The sequence below is a fragment of the Parasteatoda tepidariorum genome, chromosome 12 (assembly GCF_982258835.1).
Source record: "Parasteatoda tepidariorum strain Cologne lab strain chromosome 12, Ptep-v5.0, whole genome shotgun sequence".
NCBI classification, from domain to species: Eukaryota; Metazoa; Arthropoda; class Arachnida; order Araneae; family Theridiidae; genus Parasteatoda; species Parasteatoda tepidariorum.
In genome coordinates, this window is record NC_141766.1 from 36,087,047 (window position 1) to 36,108,037 (window position 20,991).

The 20,991-nt window shown below is 27.0% G+C and overlaps 1 protein-coding gene and 1 non-coding gene across 5 annotated transcripts in view; one reads left to right on the forward strand and one right to left on the reverse strand.

Moving 5' to 3' along the window:
* The window catches only part of LOC107455121 (putative receptor-type tyrosine-protein phosphatase mosPTP-1), a 135,026-nt gene that overhangs the window by 42,227 nt on the left and 71,808 nt on the right, over window positions 1-20,991 (forward strand). For all 4 annotated transcript variants that reach the window (XM_016072582.4, XM_016072580.4, XM_016072579.4 and 1 more), the window contains exon 2: window positions 8,835-9,122. In XM_016072582.4, the coding sequence (XP_015928068.2) occupies window positions 8,835-9,122 (288 nt within the window). The remainder of the gene's footprint in view (window positions 1-8,834; window positions 9,123-20,991) is intronic.
* On the reverse strand, window positions 11,693-11,765 carry TRNAR-UCU (transfer RNA arginine (anticodon UCU)). The gene has a single exon. It is a non-coding gene; the product is annotated as a tRNA-Arg (tRNA).

Sequence of the window (20,991 nt, forward strand, 5' to 3'; positions counted from 1 at the left end):
AGTACACTAAAGTTCTTTTTTTTAAATTTTAATTAACAGAAAAATATTGCTATTGAAGAAATGAAAAATGAAAGCCTCTTTTAACTTTTGTGCTCGAAGAGTTTTTCAACGGTTGTACTTTTTTTTTTGTTCAAATTAATTTAGCGACTGTATAAAAGGATAATTATGCGTTATAAATATACTTTTGTTTGTGTATAACAAATTTGTATGCAAATGCGGTTTGTGAATAAAAATAATAGTTAGGTCTAAAAAAAGTAAATGTTGTACATAACAAAATATGAATATGCATTTATATATGGGAAAGTACTATTTAGAAAAAATTACATATCATCAAATATAATTCTTATTTACCGAGTCAAATCGCATAAAAAAGAAGGAAAAAAAACATTACAAATAGTTCCATTATCGAATTTACAAAATATGTAAGTTGCAAAAATATAGTAAAAAACCTTTCACTAAGCGCCTAAAATGCTTTTCTTTAGTTACTGAAACGTATAAAATTTCATTTTACCTCAAGCACTTTTGAATTGTTTCTGAAATCTTTCTGATACATGTTTGAAAGATAACATTCTAGAAATATATCATTGTTAACCAAAATGAAACTTTTACAAGATTATAGAAATATTTCTGAGATTTATGGTGTTTTCCACGTGGTATTCAACTCATGTGACAAGTAGTTTCAACCGTTCATGCTGTATTGAATAAGCTTACTTAAATTAAGGTAGAAAAATGTGTATATTATTAATTAAATGTTTCAATTTATGAAAAAGGTCTTAGAACTAAGTTAGCGAAAACCGAATAATAAACACAGTAGTACTAATTATAACATATAAATCCTTGGTTCTTCACTATTTCATTTCGTTAATAAAACTGTGCTTTTTAAATTTAATTATTAATTGTATTTATTAAACAATGATATTTTTAAAAAAATATTTTGATTGCATTTGAGTTTGATTTTTTTACAACCATTTTTCTCTTTCCCCTTGTATTGCTTAAGGTAGCCGTCTAGGTAAATAAGGCCAATTTCGATGAAAATTCCGATTTTGAGATTATTTTATTTTAATTTAGAGTGAACTTTTCTGAATCCAGAACAGTTTCACTTTTGTTTCTACGTTGCTTAGATCCGGAGTTATTGTGATTCGAATAAAAGCAGTCGATCATAGTAACAAACCGGAAGTGGGATTTGGAAACCGAAACTAACTATTTTTCACGTTCTACGTTGTTTCTTTTAGCTTTTTTTTTATAGAAATATTGTCAATTTTCAACTTTAAAATTTGTGCTACTTACACAGCCCCATACATCAGTTTTTTTAATTATATTTCTGCAAAATGCATATGGCAATACAGCCTTTAGTTTGTTGTTTGGATTCTTTAGTTTGATGTTGTTTGTTTACTATCTTCTTTATTCTATTACGCTTTATAACTACTTTTCTTTAGTAAAAATACAATACTTTATTAGTACCTATATTATTTAATCTTTTTTATTTATTAAATATGGGAAAAGCTAGGAATTATTCGAAAAAAAAACGAAAGATTCATGGAAATCGTTTCTGTAAAGACGAAGTAAAAACAAACGCGTCAGTTGAAAATTCGGATTTGCTCAATATTTCTACTGCAAGTTCTTCCAAATTGGAAGAAAACATGAAATATTTTGGAAGAAAAAAAGTCGAAAAATACATCGCAGTTGACAGGTAATAGAATTTTGGACATCGAGATTTTGATAAATGTGATAACAATGCTTTGTTGCCCTCAGTGTTTCGCTCCAAAATTGGACTTCAAAGATGACTCAATGATGGGATTATGCTCAAATTTTACAATTAATTGCAAAAGCTGTGATTTCTCTGTGGGATTCTCTTCAACTAAAAAGATAAACAAGAACAATATTATCAATACACTAATGGTATTTGGCCTTCGACTGATTGAAAAATCTTTTTTCTTTTATTTTACGTTACGATTCTTGTCATCAGTTGAAATGTAAAATAATTTCTTTTATAATATTTTGCAATATTGTTTATTATAATGTATGAAATATAATTGACGAGCAACTCTAATCCAAAACATATTTTGTGATTTCTGCCCTCATATGTATAGTATATATGTAGAGGACGTGTATTTTTTTTTAAAATTTATGTTTTCACTATATAATTTCATAACATACGTAAATACTGAAATATATGTTTAGTTTGTAGTTCAGAACATTCCAAAGGGTCTTGGCTAATTGTATTAAAAATATGAAAGAGATATATCAATTACTTTTTTCTCTAGACCATTAGTCGTTTCTTCAAAAAATATTTTGAATTGTCGATTTTTAACAAAATTCATAAACAACCACAACAAAACTAAACAGAAAAAATAAGTAGGAAAAAGGAAAGAAATTATGCTAAAAAGGTAAAAAGAAGGTTTTAGCTATAATCCTAGAGACTTTTTTAGAACTTTACTGCTTTTTTTTCATTTATTTCAGTTGCTTGAAAACTTTAACTGTCGTTTCTGAGAAAGTAGTTTTTAACTCATTTTACCCTACGACTTTTGTGATAATTCAAAATGTAAAAGAGATATCTTTAAAATATTAGACACAACTGTTCGCTATAATGTATAGAGTGTAATGAACTAAAAACTTTGTTCCAGCTATTTTATTTTTCATTTTATGTCCACTTTAAGTGCTGGTAGATAGTAATTTTTTTAAACATTTTTATGTAATTTCAATGTATAAAACTATTTTATGTGTAATTATTTAAATAATTCTTAGTTTTTAGTTCATAACACTCTTAAAGGTATCAAGTACTTGCAATAAAAAAATAAAAGGGATATGTTAATAACTTTTTTGTGTAGAGCATTAGCCGTTTTCGTATTAAAATCCAAAATTTTTGCTAAAATATTACCATTTTTCAAAAGTTTAAATAAATAATGATTGATTGTTATTGATTTCCCTGTTTTTTATCTACAATACACCAAACACAACGTTTAAAATTAGAGTTTTTAATTTTTTTTAAAAATTCTGTGCCGAACGTAGACGGATACCTTAAGAAAAAGTACACATTTAAAAAATTCCGGATCTTATTACGGTAAAAAGTATCGGTATTCAGATTGTTGGCACATTTTATTGTAAAATCCATTTTTACTGTAAAATTTTACGGAACACAAAATCGGATCTATTGTAATTCTTATTCAATAGTATTTACTGTAAAATCACCTGAATCACTGTAATTAAATAAATATTACTATAAAAATTTCGGTATAAATTAAAGTATAAGTATTGGCACCTAGGGTGCCAATTCTTTTTACCGGAATTTTTCGCAGTGTAATTTATAAAGCAAATTTTTTAATATAATATTTATATGCAGTAGGCATGAAGTTTAAACTCATTTTTGTAATTTTATTTACTAAAAAATTATAAAATTAACTTAATCGAATTATTGTGGTAATAGTGATGTAAGTTCTGCCTGTAAAACCTCAATCAGAGTTTAATACACACAAAATGGAGTATGCATACAGCCATTTTTATTAAACTCTTTCTTACGCAATAAATCGTTAAAAATATTAGACCCTTTCTGACTAGTTTATTTGAACTTCTTACGGTTCATACATATTATTTAATAGGTTTGTTAAAAATATCTTTCTTTTTTTACTCTTCTCTATAAATATAATTATGTGAAGTTATGCTTAAAAAACTAGTTTTATAAAAATATTACGAATATCAAAACAGTTTCCGATCCTTCAATTATTTATTTAAGTGTTGTATTAAAAAAGATAAAAATATGTTCTTGAAATTCAATTTTTGTATGATACTTATTTTTGTATGATACGTAAACAGAATATGTAGCTGAGTCTACAATTTATTCGAAACGAAAATAAATATTACGAGTTCTGAAAGAAAATACAAGAGTTTATTGTTCCCCTAAATTGCGATTCCATTTCTCTCTTTTCAAACAATAAAAAGAGTTGTGTTTGACTTTAAGAAAACGTTTTGATAAATCAAACAAAAGTAATAAAAAAAGGCTTGTTTCAAATTTGTGAAAGTAAACTAGGAACGTATTTTATTATTTTTTTTAGCTCCCACAATTCTTTTTGTTAAATCTAGATATCTCGACAATTTTTCTATGAAAAATAAAATGTTTATTTCGACCAATGGTAATAAATCACTTCGATTTTTTTTTATTGTGATATTATTATTTTAAAAATTGAGCCAAGAAGTTAAAATGAAAAAATTTAAGTTATTATTTAAGATTGCTGAAAACATTATATTTTTACTTCAAATTATTATTATTATTGTATTTAGTTTAGTATTAGTTATTATTATTATTGTATGTTAGTATTTTTGTATTAAGTTTTAATTTAAAGTGTGAATCTTTCGATTATTTAACCATTAAATATTTGATGTCGTTAAATATTAATAAGTAAACATTATTTTGATAAAAGAAACAATATTCTCATGAATGTGTAACCTTTGTTGCAATTATTTACCATCTTATTTGTTTTTAAGCTCAAATGATTCGATTTAGGTTTTTAGAATTCCAAATTCAATATTACTGCCTAAAAACGGCCATAAATACAATACTACGTCTTATTTATTTCTGAACAGTTTTTGTGATGAAGTAATAACATATTGTTTATTTAAGATATCATTCTATTATTTAAGCATTAAATATTTTGATGTTGCTAAACATTAATAAGTAAACGTTATTTTGATTAAGGAAGCAATATTTTCATGATTGTGAACTGTTACATTTTCATGATTTTCATGAACTGTTACAACTATTATTACACTTATTTATTTCCATAACTTAAATGACTATTTAGGTTTTTAAAACTCCAAATTCCTACACAAAATCTGATGCAAATACGATACTCCGTCTTAATTATTTTCGAATAGTTGTGTGATGAAATGATATGTTGTTATTGACTGTTATATGTTGATGTTATAGATTCGAAATTAGGTAGTGAAAGCAACCTTCTCTAATTTACCGTACGCGAAAAAAAAAAAAAACCTTATAACTTTTGTTGTTAACTTTTCATGTACTAAAATTCAATTTTGGTGGTTCAAGAAAGTAGACCTTAAATATGATAATTTGTACAGATGACGCTTCAAGTAACGGAATTGAAAACAAAAAAGTACTTTTTTAATAAACATACTATTTTTCGTAGGCTTGGGATTTTATTATGTTAACAATAAAAACGAGTCAAATCTATTTTCCTTCCTAAATAATTCTAATCAATACAAATTAACTTTTATCATTTACGTAATTATCTTTCTGGTCAACAACCTTCTACTATCATGAAAGTAAACTTTTAATTCACCCATGAAAGAATTGTTTGTTGCTTGTAGATGTGTGAAATTTTTAATTTAAATTACTTTTCATTGTCTATCGTGGTTAGTAATAAACAAATAATGTTTTGATTTTTTAAAATTTTTTGTTCTTTTTTTGTGTAAGTTCTTATATTGTCAACCAGTTTTTAAACCTTAATTAATTCAATTGAATGTTATCTTATCAGTAATATCATTAATATTCTCAGTTATATTAATTATCAACAATATTTCATAAAGTACAATAACGCAACCAAATACAAATTTCTTTTTAATAAAAATAGTTTTAATTTATCTTAAAAATGAAAATTCTGTATGGTCAGTTCTGTATCTACCATCTAAAAATTATCTAACCTCTTATTACAGCAGTTTTTAGTACATATAACATAGTTTGGCTGTTTAAGGAATTTGTGTATTGGAAATGGTAAGGTAGGGAATTATGGGCTCTATATATATATCCCATGGTTTCATCAAATTTGTATTTTTAGAAAGGGAAATCAGATATATTTCTTTCGATATTGATTTAATTTTAATTTTAATGGTTTTTTTAACATGATGGTTATCTGATAAACCGACAAGTACGAAATGCTGATTAATCTTTAACCCTTTCACGCTGATGGGACACTGGTGTCCCTTTTATAGGTTTTTTTTCAGACGCTTTAATTATAAACAAAAATATGTTTTGGTATTTTTTAATTACGAAAAAGAGTCTGGTAGTTGCTAAAAAAAATTTAAATTATCGGAATTATAATTTTACTGAAATATAAAAAAAAAGTAGTTCAAAAATATTTTTTTCATTCATATTCAAAAATTTATCAATAATTGATTTTGCAACTTAAAGAAATTTCAGTGACGAATAACTGGTTCTATCAGATCTAAATAATTGCAAATAAATGCAAATTTGAAAAATTATTGTTTGGAAGTGAACCGTGTTTGGAAGATTTTATCTTTGGCTCTAAAAAGGACACCGGTGTATCATGCTGTATTTCATAACTATAAATTATTAAAATTCTGAATATAATATTTTTCACTTATCTTGACCTAATTTATACAAAATAATGAAAAAGTATGAAAAATATATTAAATAAAATTCTACTTAAAAGAGCTAAAAACTATGAGTTACAAGAAGAATCATATCACACGCAAAATATTACATTGGACCTCTATTTATCAAAGTCGCTAATTCCCGATAATAAGTTCGTTATATAAAATAATTGTTAAATATAAAATCACCATTTGAAATACTTAAACAACATAAAACAGGTTTTAAATTCATAAACACTAGACATGATTAAAATAGCAATTGATACACCTTTATCTTGTAAACTAGTATCTACTATTTATTTTATCAATCTTAACCATAAAAGAAATCTGCATGGAAAGCAAGAATAGAGCAAAACATTATTCAGCGTTACCCTATCATGCTACAAACTTTTTCAACTAAAAAGAGCTAAATTTATATATGAAATAATTGCTGCATTTATTATAAAAGTAATTTTAAACATACATTGCCACATGTGTTTTTAAGTTTAATTGCTACTGAAAAAATTCGTTTTGTCTGAGTTTTTCCTTTGAAATGCTAACAAGAAGGGAAAGGGAGTTTACTGCTTTCTCTAAAAGTTAAGTGACTTCGAAAATCAATTCAAGGTCAATTCTCCCATAAAATGCGTTAAAGTTTGAAATGTTCTGAAATATTTTGGAAAATAGGGAAAATGGATCTCAAAGAAAAGTTCGTGAAATAAAAAATTCACTTCGATATTTGGAAGTTATTTTACGAATAAATTTCCAAATGTCCTTCGAAAGAAATCGTAAAATAGAGAAATTCACAAAATGGAAGTTCGTTAAATAGAAGTCCGACTGTAATTTTAAGCTAACCTGATTCTGTCATTCTACATTTTTCTGGAAAACAGCAATAATATAATTGTATTTACAGCTATATTTGTAATTTCAATATACGCCTTGTTTTTTTTTTCTCTTTTCACAATGTAATTAACTCGTGCATGATTATAATCTTTTACTCAAGTAAAGAGGTATATTTCATTGCATAATTTAGCTCATATACTCACTAAAAGCAATCATCGTCCGACACATATGGAGCATTTTAGTGTTTAACTAAATTTTAGATCCAATGTTATTCCGATGGCATTAAATCTCCTCCCACTGATGATTTCGGCTTGTGATATTTATATTTCTGATGCAAATATCCAAATAATTCACCTTAACTCCACTTTAACTCCGCATGATATGTCGCAGTGATCAAAAATTTTTCTAAAATTTACATTTTTAATCAGCGTTCAGAAATATTTTATTTTTATCATAAAATGTTTTTAACCCCATTTAACAATCCATGTTCGATACTGAAATTGATGGAAGCTGTTTTTAAAGAAACAGCTGTGTGAATATTGTAATTGAAGTACCGTATTTTGCTATTTTTTTTAATTGTAGTTTAAAAAAATCAGACGTAAGCTAGACATTAGTAAGCTCTAACTATTCAGGATAATTGGACTTTTTTTACACATTGCATAAATACACTGTTGTAAGAAATTAACAGAATTTGCAGGCCTGGTCGATTATCTCTAGAACTACTGGTCCTATTTTAAAGAAATTTAATATGTACTTACATTGATGCAATAAAAACAAATAACCATTGAACAATTGTAATACACAAGCATGAACGTGCGTACCACTCGTTGGAGTGGGAAGGTCTTAAATTGCCACAGGGCAATCCAGGCAAATTGCCACAGGAAATGATAAACTGCCTTATTTCAAGAATGAAATCACGCTGCAAAGGCTTGTATATCTGTAAGAGGGGACCTTACCCCCTATTAACCCATTTTTTTTGTTTTGTTTATTCGGACACCGCTGTTTTATACCTTCCGACTCCAAAGCGTGTTACGCATGATCAGGAGCGTGTATTACAATTGTTGAATGGTTATTTGTTTTGTATTGTATCAATGTATGTACATATCAAATGCATGTACATATCAACCTATGTGCATATCGGTCCCTTAGTTCTAGAGATAATCAAGCAAGTCTACAAATTCTCTTAATTTTTTTACACCAGTGTTGTTAAGAATTATAATTTTTTGATCAATTGGATTTGTTTTAATTAATTTTTTTTATAACACACATTTAATTGTTCTTTTGCTGACCGGCATGTGTAGGGGGCAGGGAACTGTTCTTGCATCAGAAAGGTCATGGGTTCGAATCCCGAGCAAGGCATGGATGTTTCTTTCTCTCTCTGTGTGTTCTATGTCCTTTCTCCTTTGTGTGTGAATGTGACCCGCCCTATAAAAGGGTTGTGGTTGTGAGAATGGCGTGGCAGAAGTTGAATTCCTGGCCATAAATGGCGCCACTGAAAAACAGGAGCAATCGCACCCCCATTGCCTAAACAGGCATACGCCAAAAATAAAAAAAATAAAAATAAAAATTGTTCTTTTAATTTTCTTAACAAAAAAACTTTTTTATTAGACTTTATATGTACATAAGTTGTTCTCTTAATTAACTGTTTTTTTTTCTCTTTTTTTTAACAGAAGAGGAAGAAGAAGAACCTCCTGAACCGGTATTTGTAAGAGCCGGTGCAAATGTTTCCCTGCCATGTTCCCCTAATGAGGGACCAATTCGAACCCTTACATGGTGGAAGGATTATCGCAAGATAGTAGAAGTGCACGACGAACAGACTGTGTTATGGGAAGCTGAACCCCATGTTAATTTGCTTAGTGATGCTTTATATCTTCAAAATGTAGTTTATGCAGATTCTGCTGATTATCAGTGCCAAATAAATGATGAGCAGAGAGCTTCTTTAAGGCTGCTTGTGCAAGGTATGAATATTTCTAAATCTATGACTATTACACTGAGTAAAAAGTAAGGTAACAACAACCATAATATGGTAAAATATACCGTGCTTCTGGCTCTATAGGAACATGAAAAAAATTTGGTAACTTTTACCGACTTGGTTTGGTAATGATTTTGGTAAAATTAGCAATAAAATATGGTTTTATAATGTGTGATAAAATTTGGTAAATATGGTAAAATTAAGTAATTTTATCATGATATCTTATAGCATGGCATAAAAACTATTTATTCGGTTAAATATACGTTTAAATTTTTTATTTTTACTAAATGTGAGGCAATAAGAACTATAATTTTTAATAATTTTTATAATAATTGTTACCATATGAAAGGAAAAATTTCCAACTGAATGATTTAAATACTATATATTTTGGTTTTTATTATCAGAATTATGTTGTTTTTTTAACCACAAATCTCAATTATACCATGATTTTTTCTCCGTATAATACAGTAAAATAAGTAAAATATATTAAATAAATTGTTCACCGTGTTCCAATTTAAGCATGTTACACATGTTTAAATTTTGAATTCGCATCTTTTCAATCTCGTTGTTCATTATATTAATACATAAAATAGATAATAGGCAGTAAATAATTCTGTTCAATGTGTTTCAAGTTTATGCTACACACATTTTAAATTTAAATTAGTTGAATTTATTATTAGAATTATTCATCACATTAATACTGTAAAATAGATAATTATATGGAAATTGTTCAGCATGTTTCTATCTTATTTAACACACATTTCTATTTTAAATTAGTTGACTTTATTAATATTGGTTGTGAGTTTAATTTAGTAAAACAGATAATAAGCAATAACTAATTATTATAAGAATTGTGACACTATGCATACAAAACTTAAGAAAAATTATGATTCAAATAACTCAAAATACATGAAAAGTTATGGAATCTTTTCACCAGGATTTTATCAAATTAACATGGAAAACGAGGCAGTGGTAAATTGGAATAGGTGTAGATTAATATGTTGAAGATGTAGATTAAATGTGTCACTGTAGCACAGTGATCAAGGTGCTTAGTTGTCATAGTGTAGAACTGGTGTTCTATCCTTAGTGATGGGTTGAACCCTATCCAACTTCAGATCAATGGGTAACAGCTTGTTTGGAAATAAATGTGGCAAGTGCGCAAAACTGACTAAATTACCCTCATCGTGCTGTAGGTCACAAAATTACGTAGCCTTAACTTGACCCCCATTGCAAAAGAGCTGGTAGACAAGCAATATTTTATTTAAATAAGTTTTTTCATTAAAGTAATTTATTATGCTAAAAATAGATTAAAATAATTCGAAATAAATTGTAAACTGTGATATAATATTTAAATATTAAGGTAATAGTTGTGAATTCAAATAAATCAAATATAATCAGATTAAATTCATAAAGGGAACAGTTCCCGAAGTTCCACGAATTAATCTTTTTCTTAAATATCATAAATCTAATTTTCTACGTAAATCTCATGGATCGAAAGTACATGGATCTAATCCCTTGAATTTGTATTACATTGTGATAGTTATAGATCAGCATCAGAAAAAATAAATTCTAAAGATTATAGCAAATAAAATAAATTTAATAATTTATTAATAAAAGAAATTTTTTAATACTAATTTTGACTTAATACTAGAAAAAGTTCTTTTAAAAATTTAGAATTAAGTAAGAATCACCATATTTAATCGTGAAAAATGGTATTTTCTTGTGAATATGTAATTCTTATAAATTGATGTATATTAAAATAAAGCTGATCAAATTAATTTATACAATGGGTTAAACCAAATAAGTGGCAAAAATGTAAAATAAATAAATTATTCATTTAATACAAATAAATACATTTTGTAAGTGATGCTTATTAATTGTATGTATTAAAATAAAGCGGATCAAATTAATTGATACGATTTGTCAAACCAAATAATAGGCAAAAATGTAAAATAAATAAATTATTTACTTAATATAAGTAAATATATTTTGTTACTGATGCTTATGAATTGATGAATTTATACAATGGGTTAAAGCAAATAAGTGGCAAAAATGTAAAATATATAAATTATTCACTTAATACAAATAAATGCATTTTGTAAGTGATGCTTATGAATTGATGTGTATTAAAATAAAGCGGATCGGATTAATTGTTACCAAATGATCAAACCAAATGATCGGCAAAAATGTAAAATAAATAAATTATTCACTTAATATAAAGAAATATGTATATTTTGTTAGTGATGCTTATGAATTGATTTGTATTAAAATAAATGGGATCAAATTATTTTATACAATTGGCAGAACAACATAACAAGTGGCAAACCAAACAAGTGGCAGAAATGAAAAATAATTAAATAATTATTCACTTAATACAAATTAATAGATTTCGTTTTACGAATTGTGATTCGGTGTCTAGTATGAAAACTATCTTTATAATGGAAAAAGTTGGGAATCAAGGCAGTTTTAACGTCACTCAACCAGCTAAAACGACTAAGTGGTGACAGAACGATTTAGTTTTAAAATAAAAGTCAGCTCCTAGTGCATGACAACTTTCATCCCTGCTGGGACTCGAACCCAGGACCTTTGGATTAGAAGTCCAACGCGCTATCCACTGCGCTACAGGGACGTGACTGAAATGAAGAACTTTATGTTAATAATACCGTTATCTCTTTTTCTAAAGGCGTTTTGATAATGGTTTTATTAAGTTATCTGAGAACCGACGTTATCACTCGTCATAGTTTTTTCATTTTTTTTCATGATGCATAGCTTGCAATCTGATTTTAGTCGCTGAATATAAATTATATTAATTTAAATTTTTATTTCCTTTTTTCTTTGTTTATAATTTCATGATTATAATTCCTTCAAGAAGTTTTCTCAATTATAAATATTATTAATTAAAACTGATTAAAAATCATGTCTGCATTTAGTTTCCAGTTTGATAATTGAAATACTGTTTGACAGTAAAATGATGTAGTTCAGTTAAAAATACATTCAACATATTTCGCGTCGGTGTTTTAACACGTGGAATTTTGATACTTCAATTTTCGACAACGCACTCACCATATTGAAACTGAGGAGAAATCTCAAGTTTTCTAGTCGTTAAATAAAAGTTATATTAAATTAAATTTTAATTTCTTTCATTCTTTGTTTATAATTTTGTGATTATAATTCCTTCATGAAGTTTTCTGAATTATAAATATTATTAATTAAATCGGGTTATAAACATCTGCATTTAGTTTCCAGTTTGATAATTGAAATAATGCTTGACAGTAAAATGATGTATTCTAATTGCTCAGTTAAAAAATACATTCAACGTATTTCACGTCGGTGAACCATGGAGAACACGTGGAATTTTGATACTTCAATTTTCGACAACACACATTAAAACTGAGGAAAAGTCTCTTGTTCTCTAGTCGTTAAAAAAAGTTACATTAATTTAAATTTTTACTTCTTTCATTCTTTGTTTATCTTTTCATGATTATTGTTCATGAAGTTTTCTTAGTTATAAATATTATTAATTAAAACGGGTAATAAATCATATCTGCACTTAGTTTCCTGTTTGATAGTTCAAATAATGCTTAACAGTAACATGATTTATTCTAAATGTTCAGTTAAAAAATACATTCGATGTATTTCACGTCGGTGTTTTAACACGTGGAATTTTGACACTTTAATTTTCGACTGCGCACTCACCATATTAAAACTGAGCAAAAGTCTCTAGTTCTCTAGTCATTGAATAAAAGTTATATTAATATAAATTTTTATATTTCTTTAATTTTTTGTGCATAATTTCATGATTATAATTGCTTAAGGAAATTTTCTTAATTATAAGTATTATTAATTGAAACGGGTAATAAATCATATCTGTATTTAGTTTCCTGTTTGATAGCTCAAATAATGCTTGACAGTAACATGATTTATTCTAAATGTTCAATTAAAAAATACATTCAACGTTTTTCACGTCGGTGTTTTAACACGTGGAATTTTGACACATTAATTTTAGACAAAGTACTCACCATATTAAAACCGTGAAAAAGTCTCTAGTTTCCTCAAAATCGAGCGTTTATATTAACTCATGCTAGTTTTGACACCGGGCTCTATTACATTTAATAAAATAATTTATATTTCTAAATTAATAATTTTTTTTAAACTTTTATTTATTAAGAGAATGATATGTACCGCGAGAGAAACTTTCCATCACAAATTCTGTTTCACTCCCATAACTTATTTAAAGTTAAAGTATAGAAGAAGTGAGTTCAAGCAAACCTAAAGTAAGCCATGAAGGTTCAATTGCTGAAGAAAATCAAATATCAAACTGCAAACAAATAAATTATTTGGAGAGAACTTCGCCATTTCGTAATCCCAAGTTATCCTCTCATAATATATTACCTTTTGGATATTTTGAAATTTTCTTTTCAGTTTTGGAAATTTCATGACTTACCCTAGGTTTCTCTGAACTCACTTTTTCTATACTTTAAATTTCAAATCACTTATGGAGGTGAAAGATAATTTGTGATGAAAAGTTTATCCTCTGATATAGCGTCCTTTAAAGAATTTTTTCTGTATTTACTAAATAAATAAATAATCTTTTGAACTATTCTTCTGGTTACTATAAGAATTGGAGCATATTTGCGTTTTATTTCCTTAAGAAAAATGAGATAACTTACATAAGTCATGTCATAATTAAATGTATCATTCTCAACGCATAACTTCTTCATTTAACGAACTAAGAAGTTTGAATATTGAGGAATTAGTATTAGGTATTATCTATTAAACAATACTGTAATAAATTTCAAATTTGATTTTCTTTTTTGATCAACTTGATATTATCAGTTGGATATTACCACTTCCAGATCAAATCTTGCACCTGCGTGTTCTCGAAGACGTGTTCAGTGAAATCGCTGTAGAAAATCGAGTTACTTAGTAACTGCGTTGCATAGAAACATGGTAAATCATAATCATAAAAATGAAGAAAACAGATTTTTAAAAAAATCGTACTATTACGAAAACTAAAAATTTATCGAAATCTTTATTACAAACATTCTTATATATATATATATATATATATATATATAAAATAAAAAAGTAGAAAAAAAATTCTATTAAAGTTTGACACCGATTTCCCCGTTTGACCTATATTCTATAGTTTAACCTGACAGCGTAATTTGAATATATTATTATTCTACATAACTGTATGCATGTTTTGTTTTTCAAAATGCTGCTAATTTCTAGTTTTATTTGTAAAATTAGATATGGCATATTCTATATTCTATATTCCATATTTTTTAATTTCTTTAACTATAGTCATAATGACATTTGTAAATTTCAAGTTCTTGAAAATGCTTAATGATATTTTTAGAATCTCGAATAGATTTACAACGAATAAATCAAATTTAAAAGTTCCATATACCACAGTAAGGTTAATATTTTTTATGGACATAATGTTTTGCTTTGGTAAACGCTTGATATTATTTTAAATATTCTTAGTAAACTACCCGATTATGGTTAAATTTACCGTGTTTCTGGATTTATGGGAACACCAAAGAGCCCGGCAATTTTTACCGAAGCTCTTAGGTAATAATTTTGGTAAAATGGTTGATTGTATAATGTGTGATAAAATTTTGAAAATGTGGTAAAATTTGGTAATTTTATCATGATATCTTAGAGTATTTTATTATTATTATTTATTTGAGTATTTTATTATTATTATTTTATTAGAGTATTTTATTATCATGATATTATTAGGAATAAAAACCATATATTTGATTAAATTTACTTTTCAGTTTTGTATTTTTACTAAATGTGTGGTAATAAGAATATATATTTGAAAATTAGAATTTAAGATAAACCGTTACCATGTGAACGAAAAAGTTACCAATAAATGGTTTAAATATATTTTGGTTTTATTAGCCAGAATTATGGCTGTTTTTACCAAAAATGTCAAGACCTTACAGTATGGTAATTGTAACAGATTTTTTTCTCTGTTAATTTATTAAATAAGGTTTAATAACTAATTCATTTAATAATAATGTATACATTTTTATAAACAATTATTACTTTTATGTGATTAGCAGAAAAACCTATAATATTAATAGCAATATACTACGTTTTCATTTATTTATAAATATTATTTTATCAACCTTGGTTACTGCTAACTTCAACGCCAGTTTAAACAGTCGAAGGATATTGGAAACGGAAGTTAAATTCCGACCGTAAAAAAAAGTATAATTTCCGAACCTTTGAGTTTTGATTTTCATTTCCGGCATCTCGTTTTGAAAGGTATTTTCTCCTAAATCAATATGATTATATTGTTTTCTTGATGTATTCGTAACGGATGCAATCTGAACTTACGACATTTTAACCTGTTATTTTGAGTTTTATGTTACCTACTTGCATTTTATTTATTTATTTTCGATTTTTACAAAAAAAAGAAAAAGCAATTGGTATTGTTTCTGAGTAGTATGTGCTCATAAGTATAGAAAAATAGGTATTAATTCAGAGTAAAAAGATAATACGGATTTTTTTAAAGCATTTTTGCGCATTTATTTGTGTTTGATCTAAAAGACTTCGTTCAATAATTTTAATTGTAATTTTAATGTAATTAAAGATAGCATTCAGCCGGATTGTTGTTCTTCATCCGAGTTTTGCATAATATCTTTTAAGAGTATTTTAAGACATAGCATAATAAGTGTATTTTAAGACATAGAATAATTAGAGTATTTTAAGACATAGTATAATAAGAGTATTTTAAGACATAGTATAATAAATTCTTTAACAATTAACTTTTGATTATGAGGCATTCTGGTAACCTTAAAATTATCTGATTGTTTCTGGTTATTAAAAGATCCATTATACCCTGTTACAAAATCTTCTATGAAGTACAATATCTTTTATCTTATTATTATGAAACAAGCATACCATACATACACAAAGTGTGGTGATATATATTATACATTTGCAAATCAACACTCTGAATAATATACATATACAAATTGTTTCCCAGATATTATACATAGATAAATCGCTTACTAGATATTATGTATAAACAAATTGCTCCTAAACGGAGTAAGAAATTCTGGAAAAATTGCGGTTTCTGGTAGAGCCCTCCTCCACCCACAATTCTAGTAATTAAAACCAAAATATGCGGTATTCAAACCATTGATTTGAAATTTTGGCTTCTTACTACCTCACATTTAGTAAAAAATAAAAATATTTAACCGAATAAATGGTTTTTATGACATACTTTAAAGTATCATGATAAAATTACCAAATTTTATCACATATTATAAAACTATATTTTATTATTAATTTTGCTAAAATCATTTTCAAAACGCTTCGGTAAAAATTACAGATTTTTTTGGAGACTCCATAGGGCCAGATACACGGTAAATTACCATATTATGATAGTTTTGCCAATTCTTTTTCCCCGCGTTGATATTATGTATATACAAATTATTGTGGAGTTAAAAATAAAAGCAATTTAAAATATGCAAATTAATCATTTTGCAGTATATAGATAGAAACAAAAGCGCCAATCGAAAGATTTATTAAAAAACATTGAATAGAGCTATAGAATAATTAAAGCTATATGATATATATTAATAAAATTTAAAGATTTTTTTTTGGGTGTTCCCATAGGACCAGAAACGCGGTAAATTTTACCATATTATGATAGTTTTGACAATACTTTTTTTCTCCGTGATGATATTATATCATATACAAATTGTTGTGGAGTTAAAAATAAAAGCAATTTAAAATTTGCAAATTATTCATTTTGCTATATATAGGTAAAAATAAAAGAGCCAATAGAAAGATTTATTAAAAAACATTGAATAGAGCTACAGGATAATTAAGGCTATATGATATATATGAAGCAAAATTTATGGTTGTTAAGGAAATGTTTACTCTGAATGTAGTCGCATATTAGTGATCTTCCAAATCCCAGAATATACGTATAAATACTCCTAACAATTACTTATGACTCTTTCTTTTATTACCTAAAATGTATTATGTACAGTGCATACAATAAAGAACGAACCAGAATAAATAACTTTTGATCTAATGATCGGATCTTCACGATCTAGAACTTAATTTTAATGGTTCGTAGAAGTGGCCTCAAATGTGCTAAATAATTAGTACAGACCATATTTTAAGTTACGAAATCAGACTCCAGACGTACTTTCTTTGAACAAAAATACCTTTTTTCGTCGGATTCCGATTTTGATCCCTAAAATATAGGGGGTAGCCGCAATCTGGGAAATAAGAAAGCTGTCCAGAGGTTGGACCCCTTGATGTTAAATTTACTTGTTGCGTATTTCACCATATTTCAGAAACTTTTTCAGCAAATTTTAAAATATTTGCACACAATTACAATTATAAAACTTGTTTGTCCAAAGATAATTCCGTGCAAAATATAACTTTTAGTAAGTATTTATTATTTTATTTAACAGCAGTTGAAATCTTTTTGAATTGTAAGGTGTACATTTTTTACATCTTTTTAAAGTAGATAATTTTAAATGGCGCCATACAAAATTTGAGCGTAATCGCATTCCTTAAAAAGATAAAAGAAATTGTATATTTTACAATTCCATCATTTCTCGACTGTTGTTAAATAAAATAATAAAAAATAAACATTTAAGTTATATTATTAAAAGTTATATTTTGCATGGAATCATCTTTGGGTAAACAAGTTTTGTAATTGTGTGCAAATTATTTCTTAATTTTCGTAAAAAATTGAGATATTTTGAAATACGCAAAAAGTAAAATTAGCATTAAGGGGTCCAAACTTATCACCGCTCTCCTAACCAAACTATTTGGACCATATTTCCCAGATTGCGGCCATCCCCCATATTTTGGGGATCAGAAATCCGTATCAGTCGGAAAAAAATTATTTTTACTCAGAGAAAGTGCGTTTTTATGTCTGATTTCGTAACTTAAAATATCGTTTACACTAATTTAGCACATCTGAGGTCACCTCATCGAACCATCAGGGATCAAAATCAGGGATCGAACCATTCGAACCATTAGGGAACCATTCGAACCATAATCGAATTATTAGGGATCAAAATCAGAGTCCTAGAACATGAAGATCCGGTCATTAGATCAAAAGTTATTCATGGTGGGCCGTTTTTCATTTTGCCCACTGTACAATGAAAAGTTTAAGAAATTGATATTACCTATAAATAAGTAATGTAGTGTAAGCTGATTTGAATATATTAAATTAATGAAGATAAAAAAAAAATCTATCATCTAGAACTATCTAAAAATTGTCGAGAAAATCAAAATAATTCTTTTATTTCTGAATAAAGATTAATAACATGAATAGAAATGAAGCATTAATTTTGTTCTATCGAGCGTTTAATTCTCAGATATTTCATTTATATACTAACTAGGTGAATTACATCGTAAATAATCAGCTTTTGAATATAACATGAAGTAATATTTCTCAGTAATAGAAATAAAACGGTTCTATTAATTCTAAATATCAATTTCCCAAAATAAAGTAAAATAATACCTATAATTTCTTCTTAATAGGGATTTATTTGAGAAAAATAAATCATATTCTTCATTTAATCTCAAACATAACCCATGAACGGAGAATATCTTAATAAAGTAAAAGTTCAATCAAGTTAAGTCAACTGAGGTGCATCCAACAGTGAACACAAAATCTCAATAGGGATTTATTTATCGCACAAGCGTACGCCCAAGTTATAAATTTTCTTTTTCATACCTCACCTTGTTGGAAAATAACTTTTCTTTCTTAAGTAAAGGTTTTTTTTTCTTTCATGCATGTATTGAGCATCATTGATCGTGCAATTTCGGCACTAAAGCAGCACGGCACGCGGGCGGGAAAGGAAGAACGTCAATCAATTATAATCGATTGAACCGCGCCTTTAAATGGGTTCTTCCCCATTCAAGTGTAGATATTTTTTATGTTACTATTTCCTTCTAAAAAATTTAATCCTTTTAAAATGTTCAGTTAATATACGATGCTCCTTCCGAAAAGAAAAACCTATATTGCTTTGGTTTATTTTATCATGTTTAAGTTTTCTAAATCAAAGGAAAACAGTATTGCAAGTCCAGGATAAAAAAGATCTTTAAGCAATTGATGAATTACTTTATCAAAAACTTTATTCGCTTAAAAAATTTACAAATTGGAAAGAACAGTCGACGTGTTTCTAGCGCTCAAAAACAGACGCTCATTTTTAAGACTTGCCAAAAAAAAAAACTGCTTTCGTGTTGGACTTGTAAATAAGAAACCTGCAATATCAGCCGAACTCTTGTTACGCACTGTCATAAAAAATAAATAAATATATAAATAAATACTAAGCAATTTAAGTTGAAAAATTAATTCCTATGAGCTTATGCTGCATTTTTAGAATAGTCCTTAAAAAGGAACTACATGCATTTATTGGTTAATTATATACGTATATTTTGCGAATTTTAAACTGTCTCTCCTTATAATGTGTTAGTTTCTCTTTTTTTTTTCAAACTTAAATATTTAAGGTACTATAGAATTTAAAGGCACCATTTCAATAACACTTTCTCTCCTCTCATAAAATATTTTTGTGCCGGCACACAAATCCAAATTGCAATTCTTAACCAACTAGTGTCGAAGAATGCTGGCAGAGACGCTGTAATCATACTAAGCTTCTACCCCATATGAATTATTTTGTTTCTGTGTTAAATTTATTACTGGCTAATATTTTAAAATTATCCACGAAATTAGATAACTATACAGTGAAAAAAATATAGTCAAAACTACCAGAATTTAGTAAAATTTACCATGTTTTTGGCTCTATGGGAACACAAAAAAAGTTTGGTAATTTTTATTCAAGTGCTCTGGTGAAAATTTTGGTAAAATAAACTATAAAATATGGTTTTATAATAAGTGATAAAATTTGGTGAATGTGGTAAAGTTTGGTACTTTTATCATAGCACCTTAGAGCAGAGCATAAAAACCATTTATTCGGTTAAATTTTCTTTACAGTTATTTATTTTTTACTGGTAATAAGAAGTATAATTTTGAAAACCAGAATTTCGGATAAACTGTTACCGTATTAACAGAAAAATTACCAAATGAATGATTTAAATACCATATATTTTGAGTTTATTAACCAGAATTACGGATTTATTTTACCAAAAATGTCAATACCATACAATGCGGTAATTTGAACATAATGTTTTTCTCTGTGTAAAGAAATTTGTCTGAAATAAATGAAATTTCTTGATAAATATTTAACAATTTGTAAATAACGCCTAATTCTTAGGGTTTTCAATATTTTGAAAAACTTTTGCCAAACAAATTTTGATATTCTGCAACAATAGCCAGATTCATTGTAAATTCTGAATGTTTACGTTACTAACAACATATATACGTAAAAATGAAAAATTTGTGAAGAAAACAACAAATATCTATAATTAATTAAGACTCATATTTTGGCGTAAGGGAAAATTTAAAAATGAACATAAAACTTAATAAAAGTGAGTTTTAAGTGTGCCAAAAACTATTTTTCTGAAGTTCGTAATTTATTAAATGAGAATAGCCCCAAACAAAACATTTTATCAAAACGTTTAAAAATTACCCATTAAATAAAGACGAAGAAAAGATTATAATGACATCCTTTTCCATGTAAAGAAGATAAGAAATGTTTCACAATGGAGATTTTTCGGATTACTTCTTCATAGTTGAGAAAATCCATTCCAGTTGGACGAATTTTAATGCGATTTCGCTCTAAATCGGGAAGCTTTCAAAACAATCTTTTCGCTTTTATCCCACAAATTAGCTCATCTTTCAAGAACAAAGATTGGAACAAGGAAGAACTCTTTACATTTGAATGTCTTCAATCATT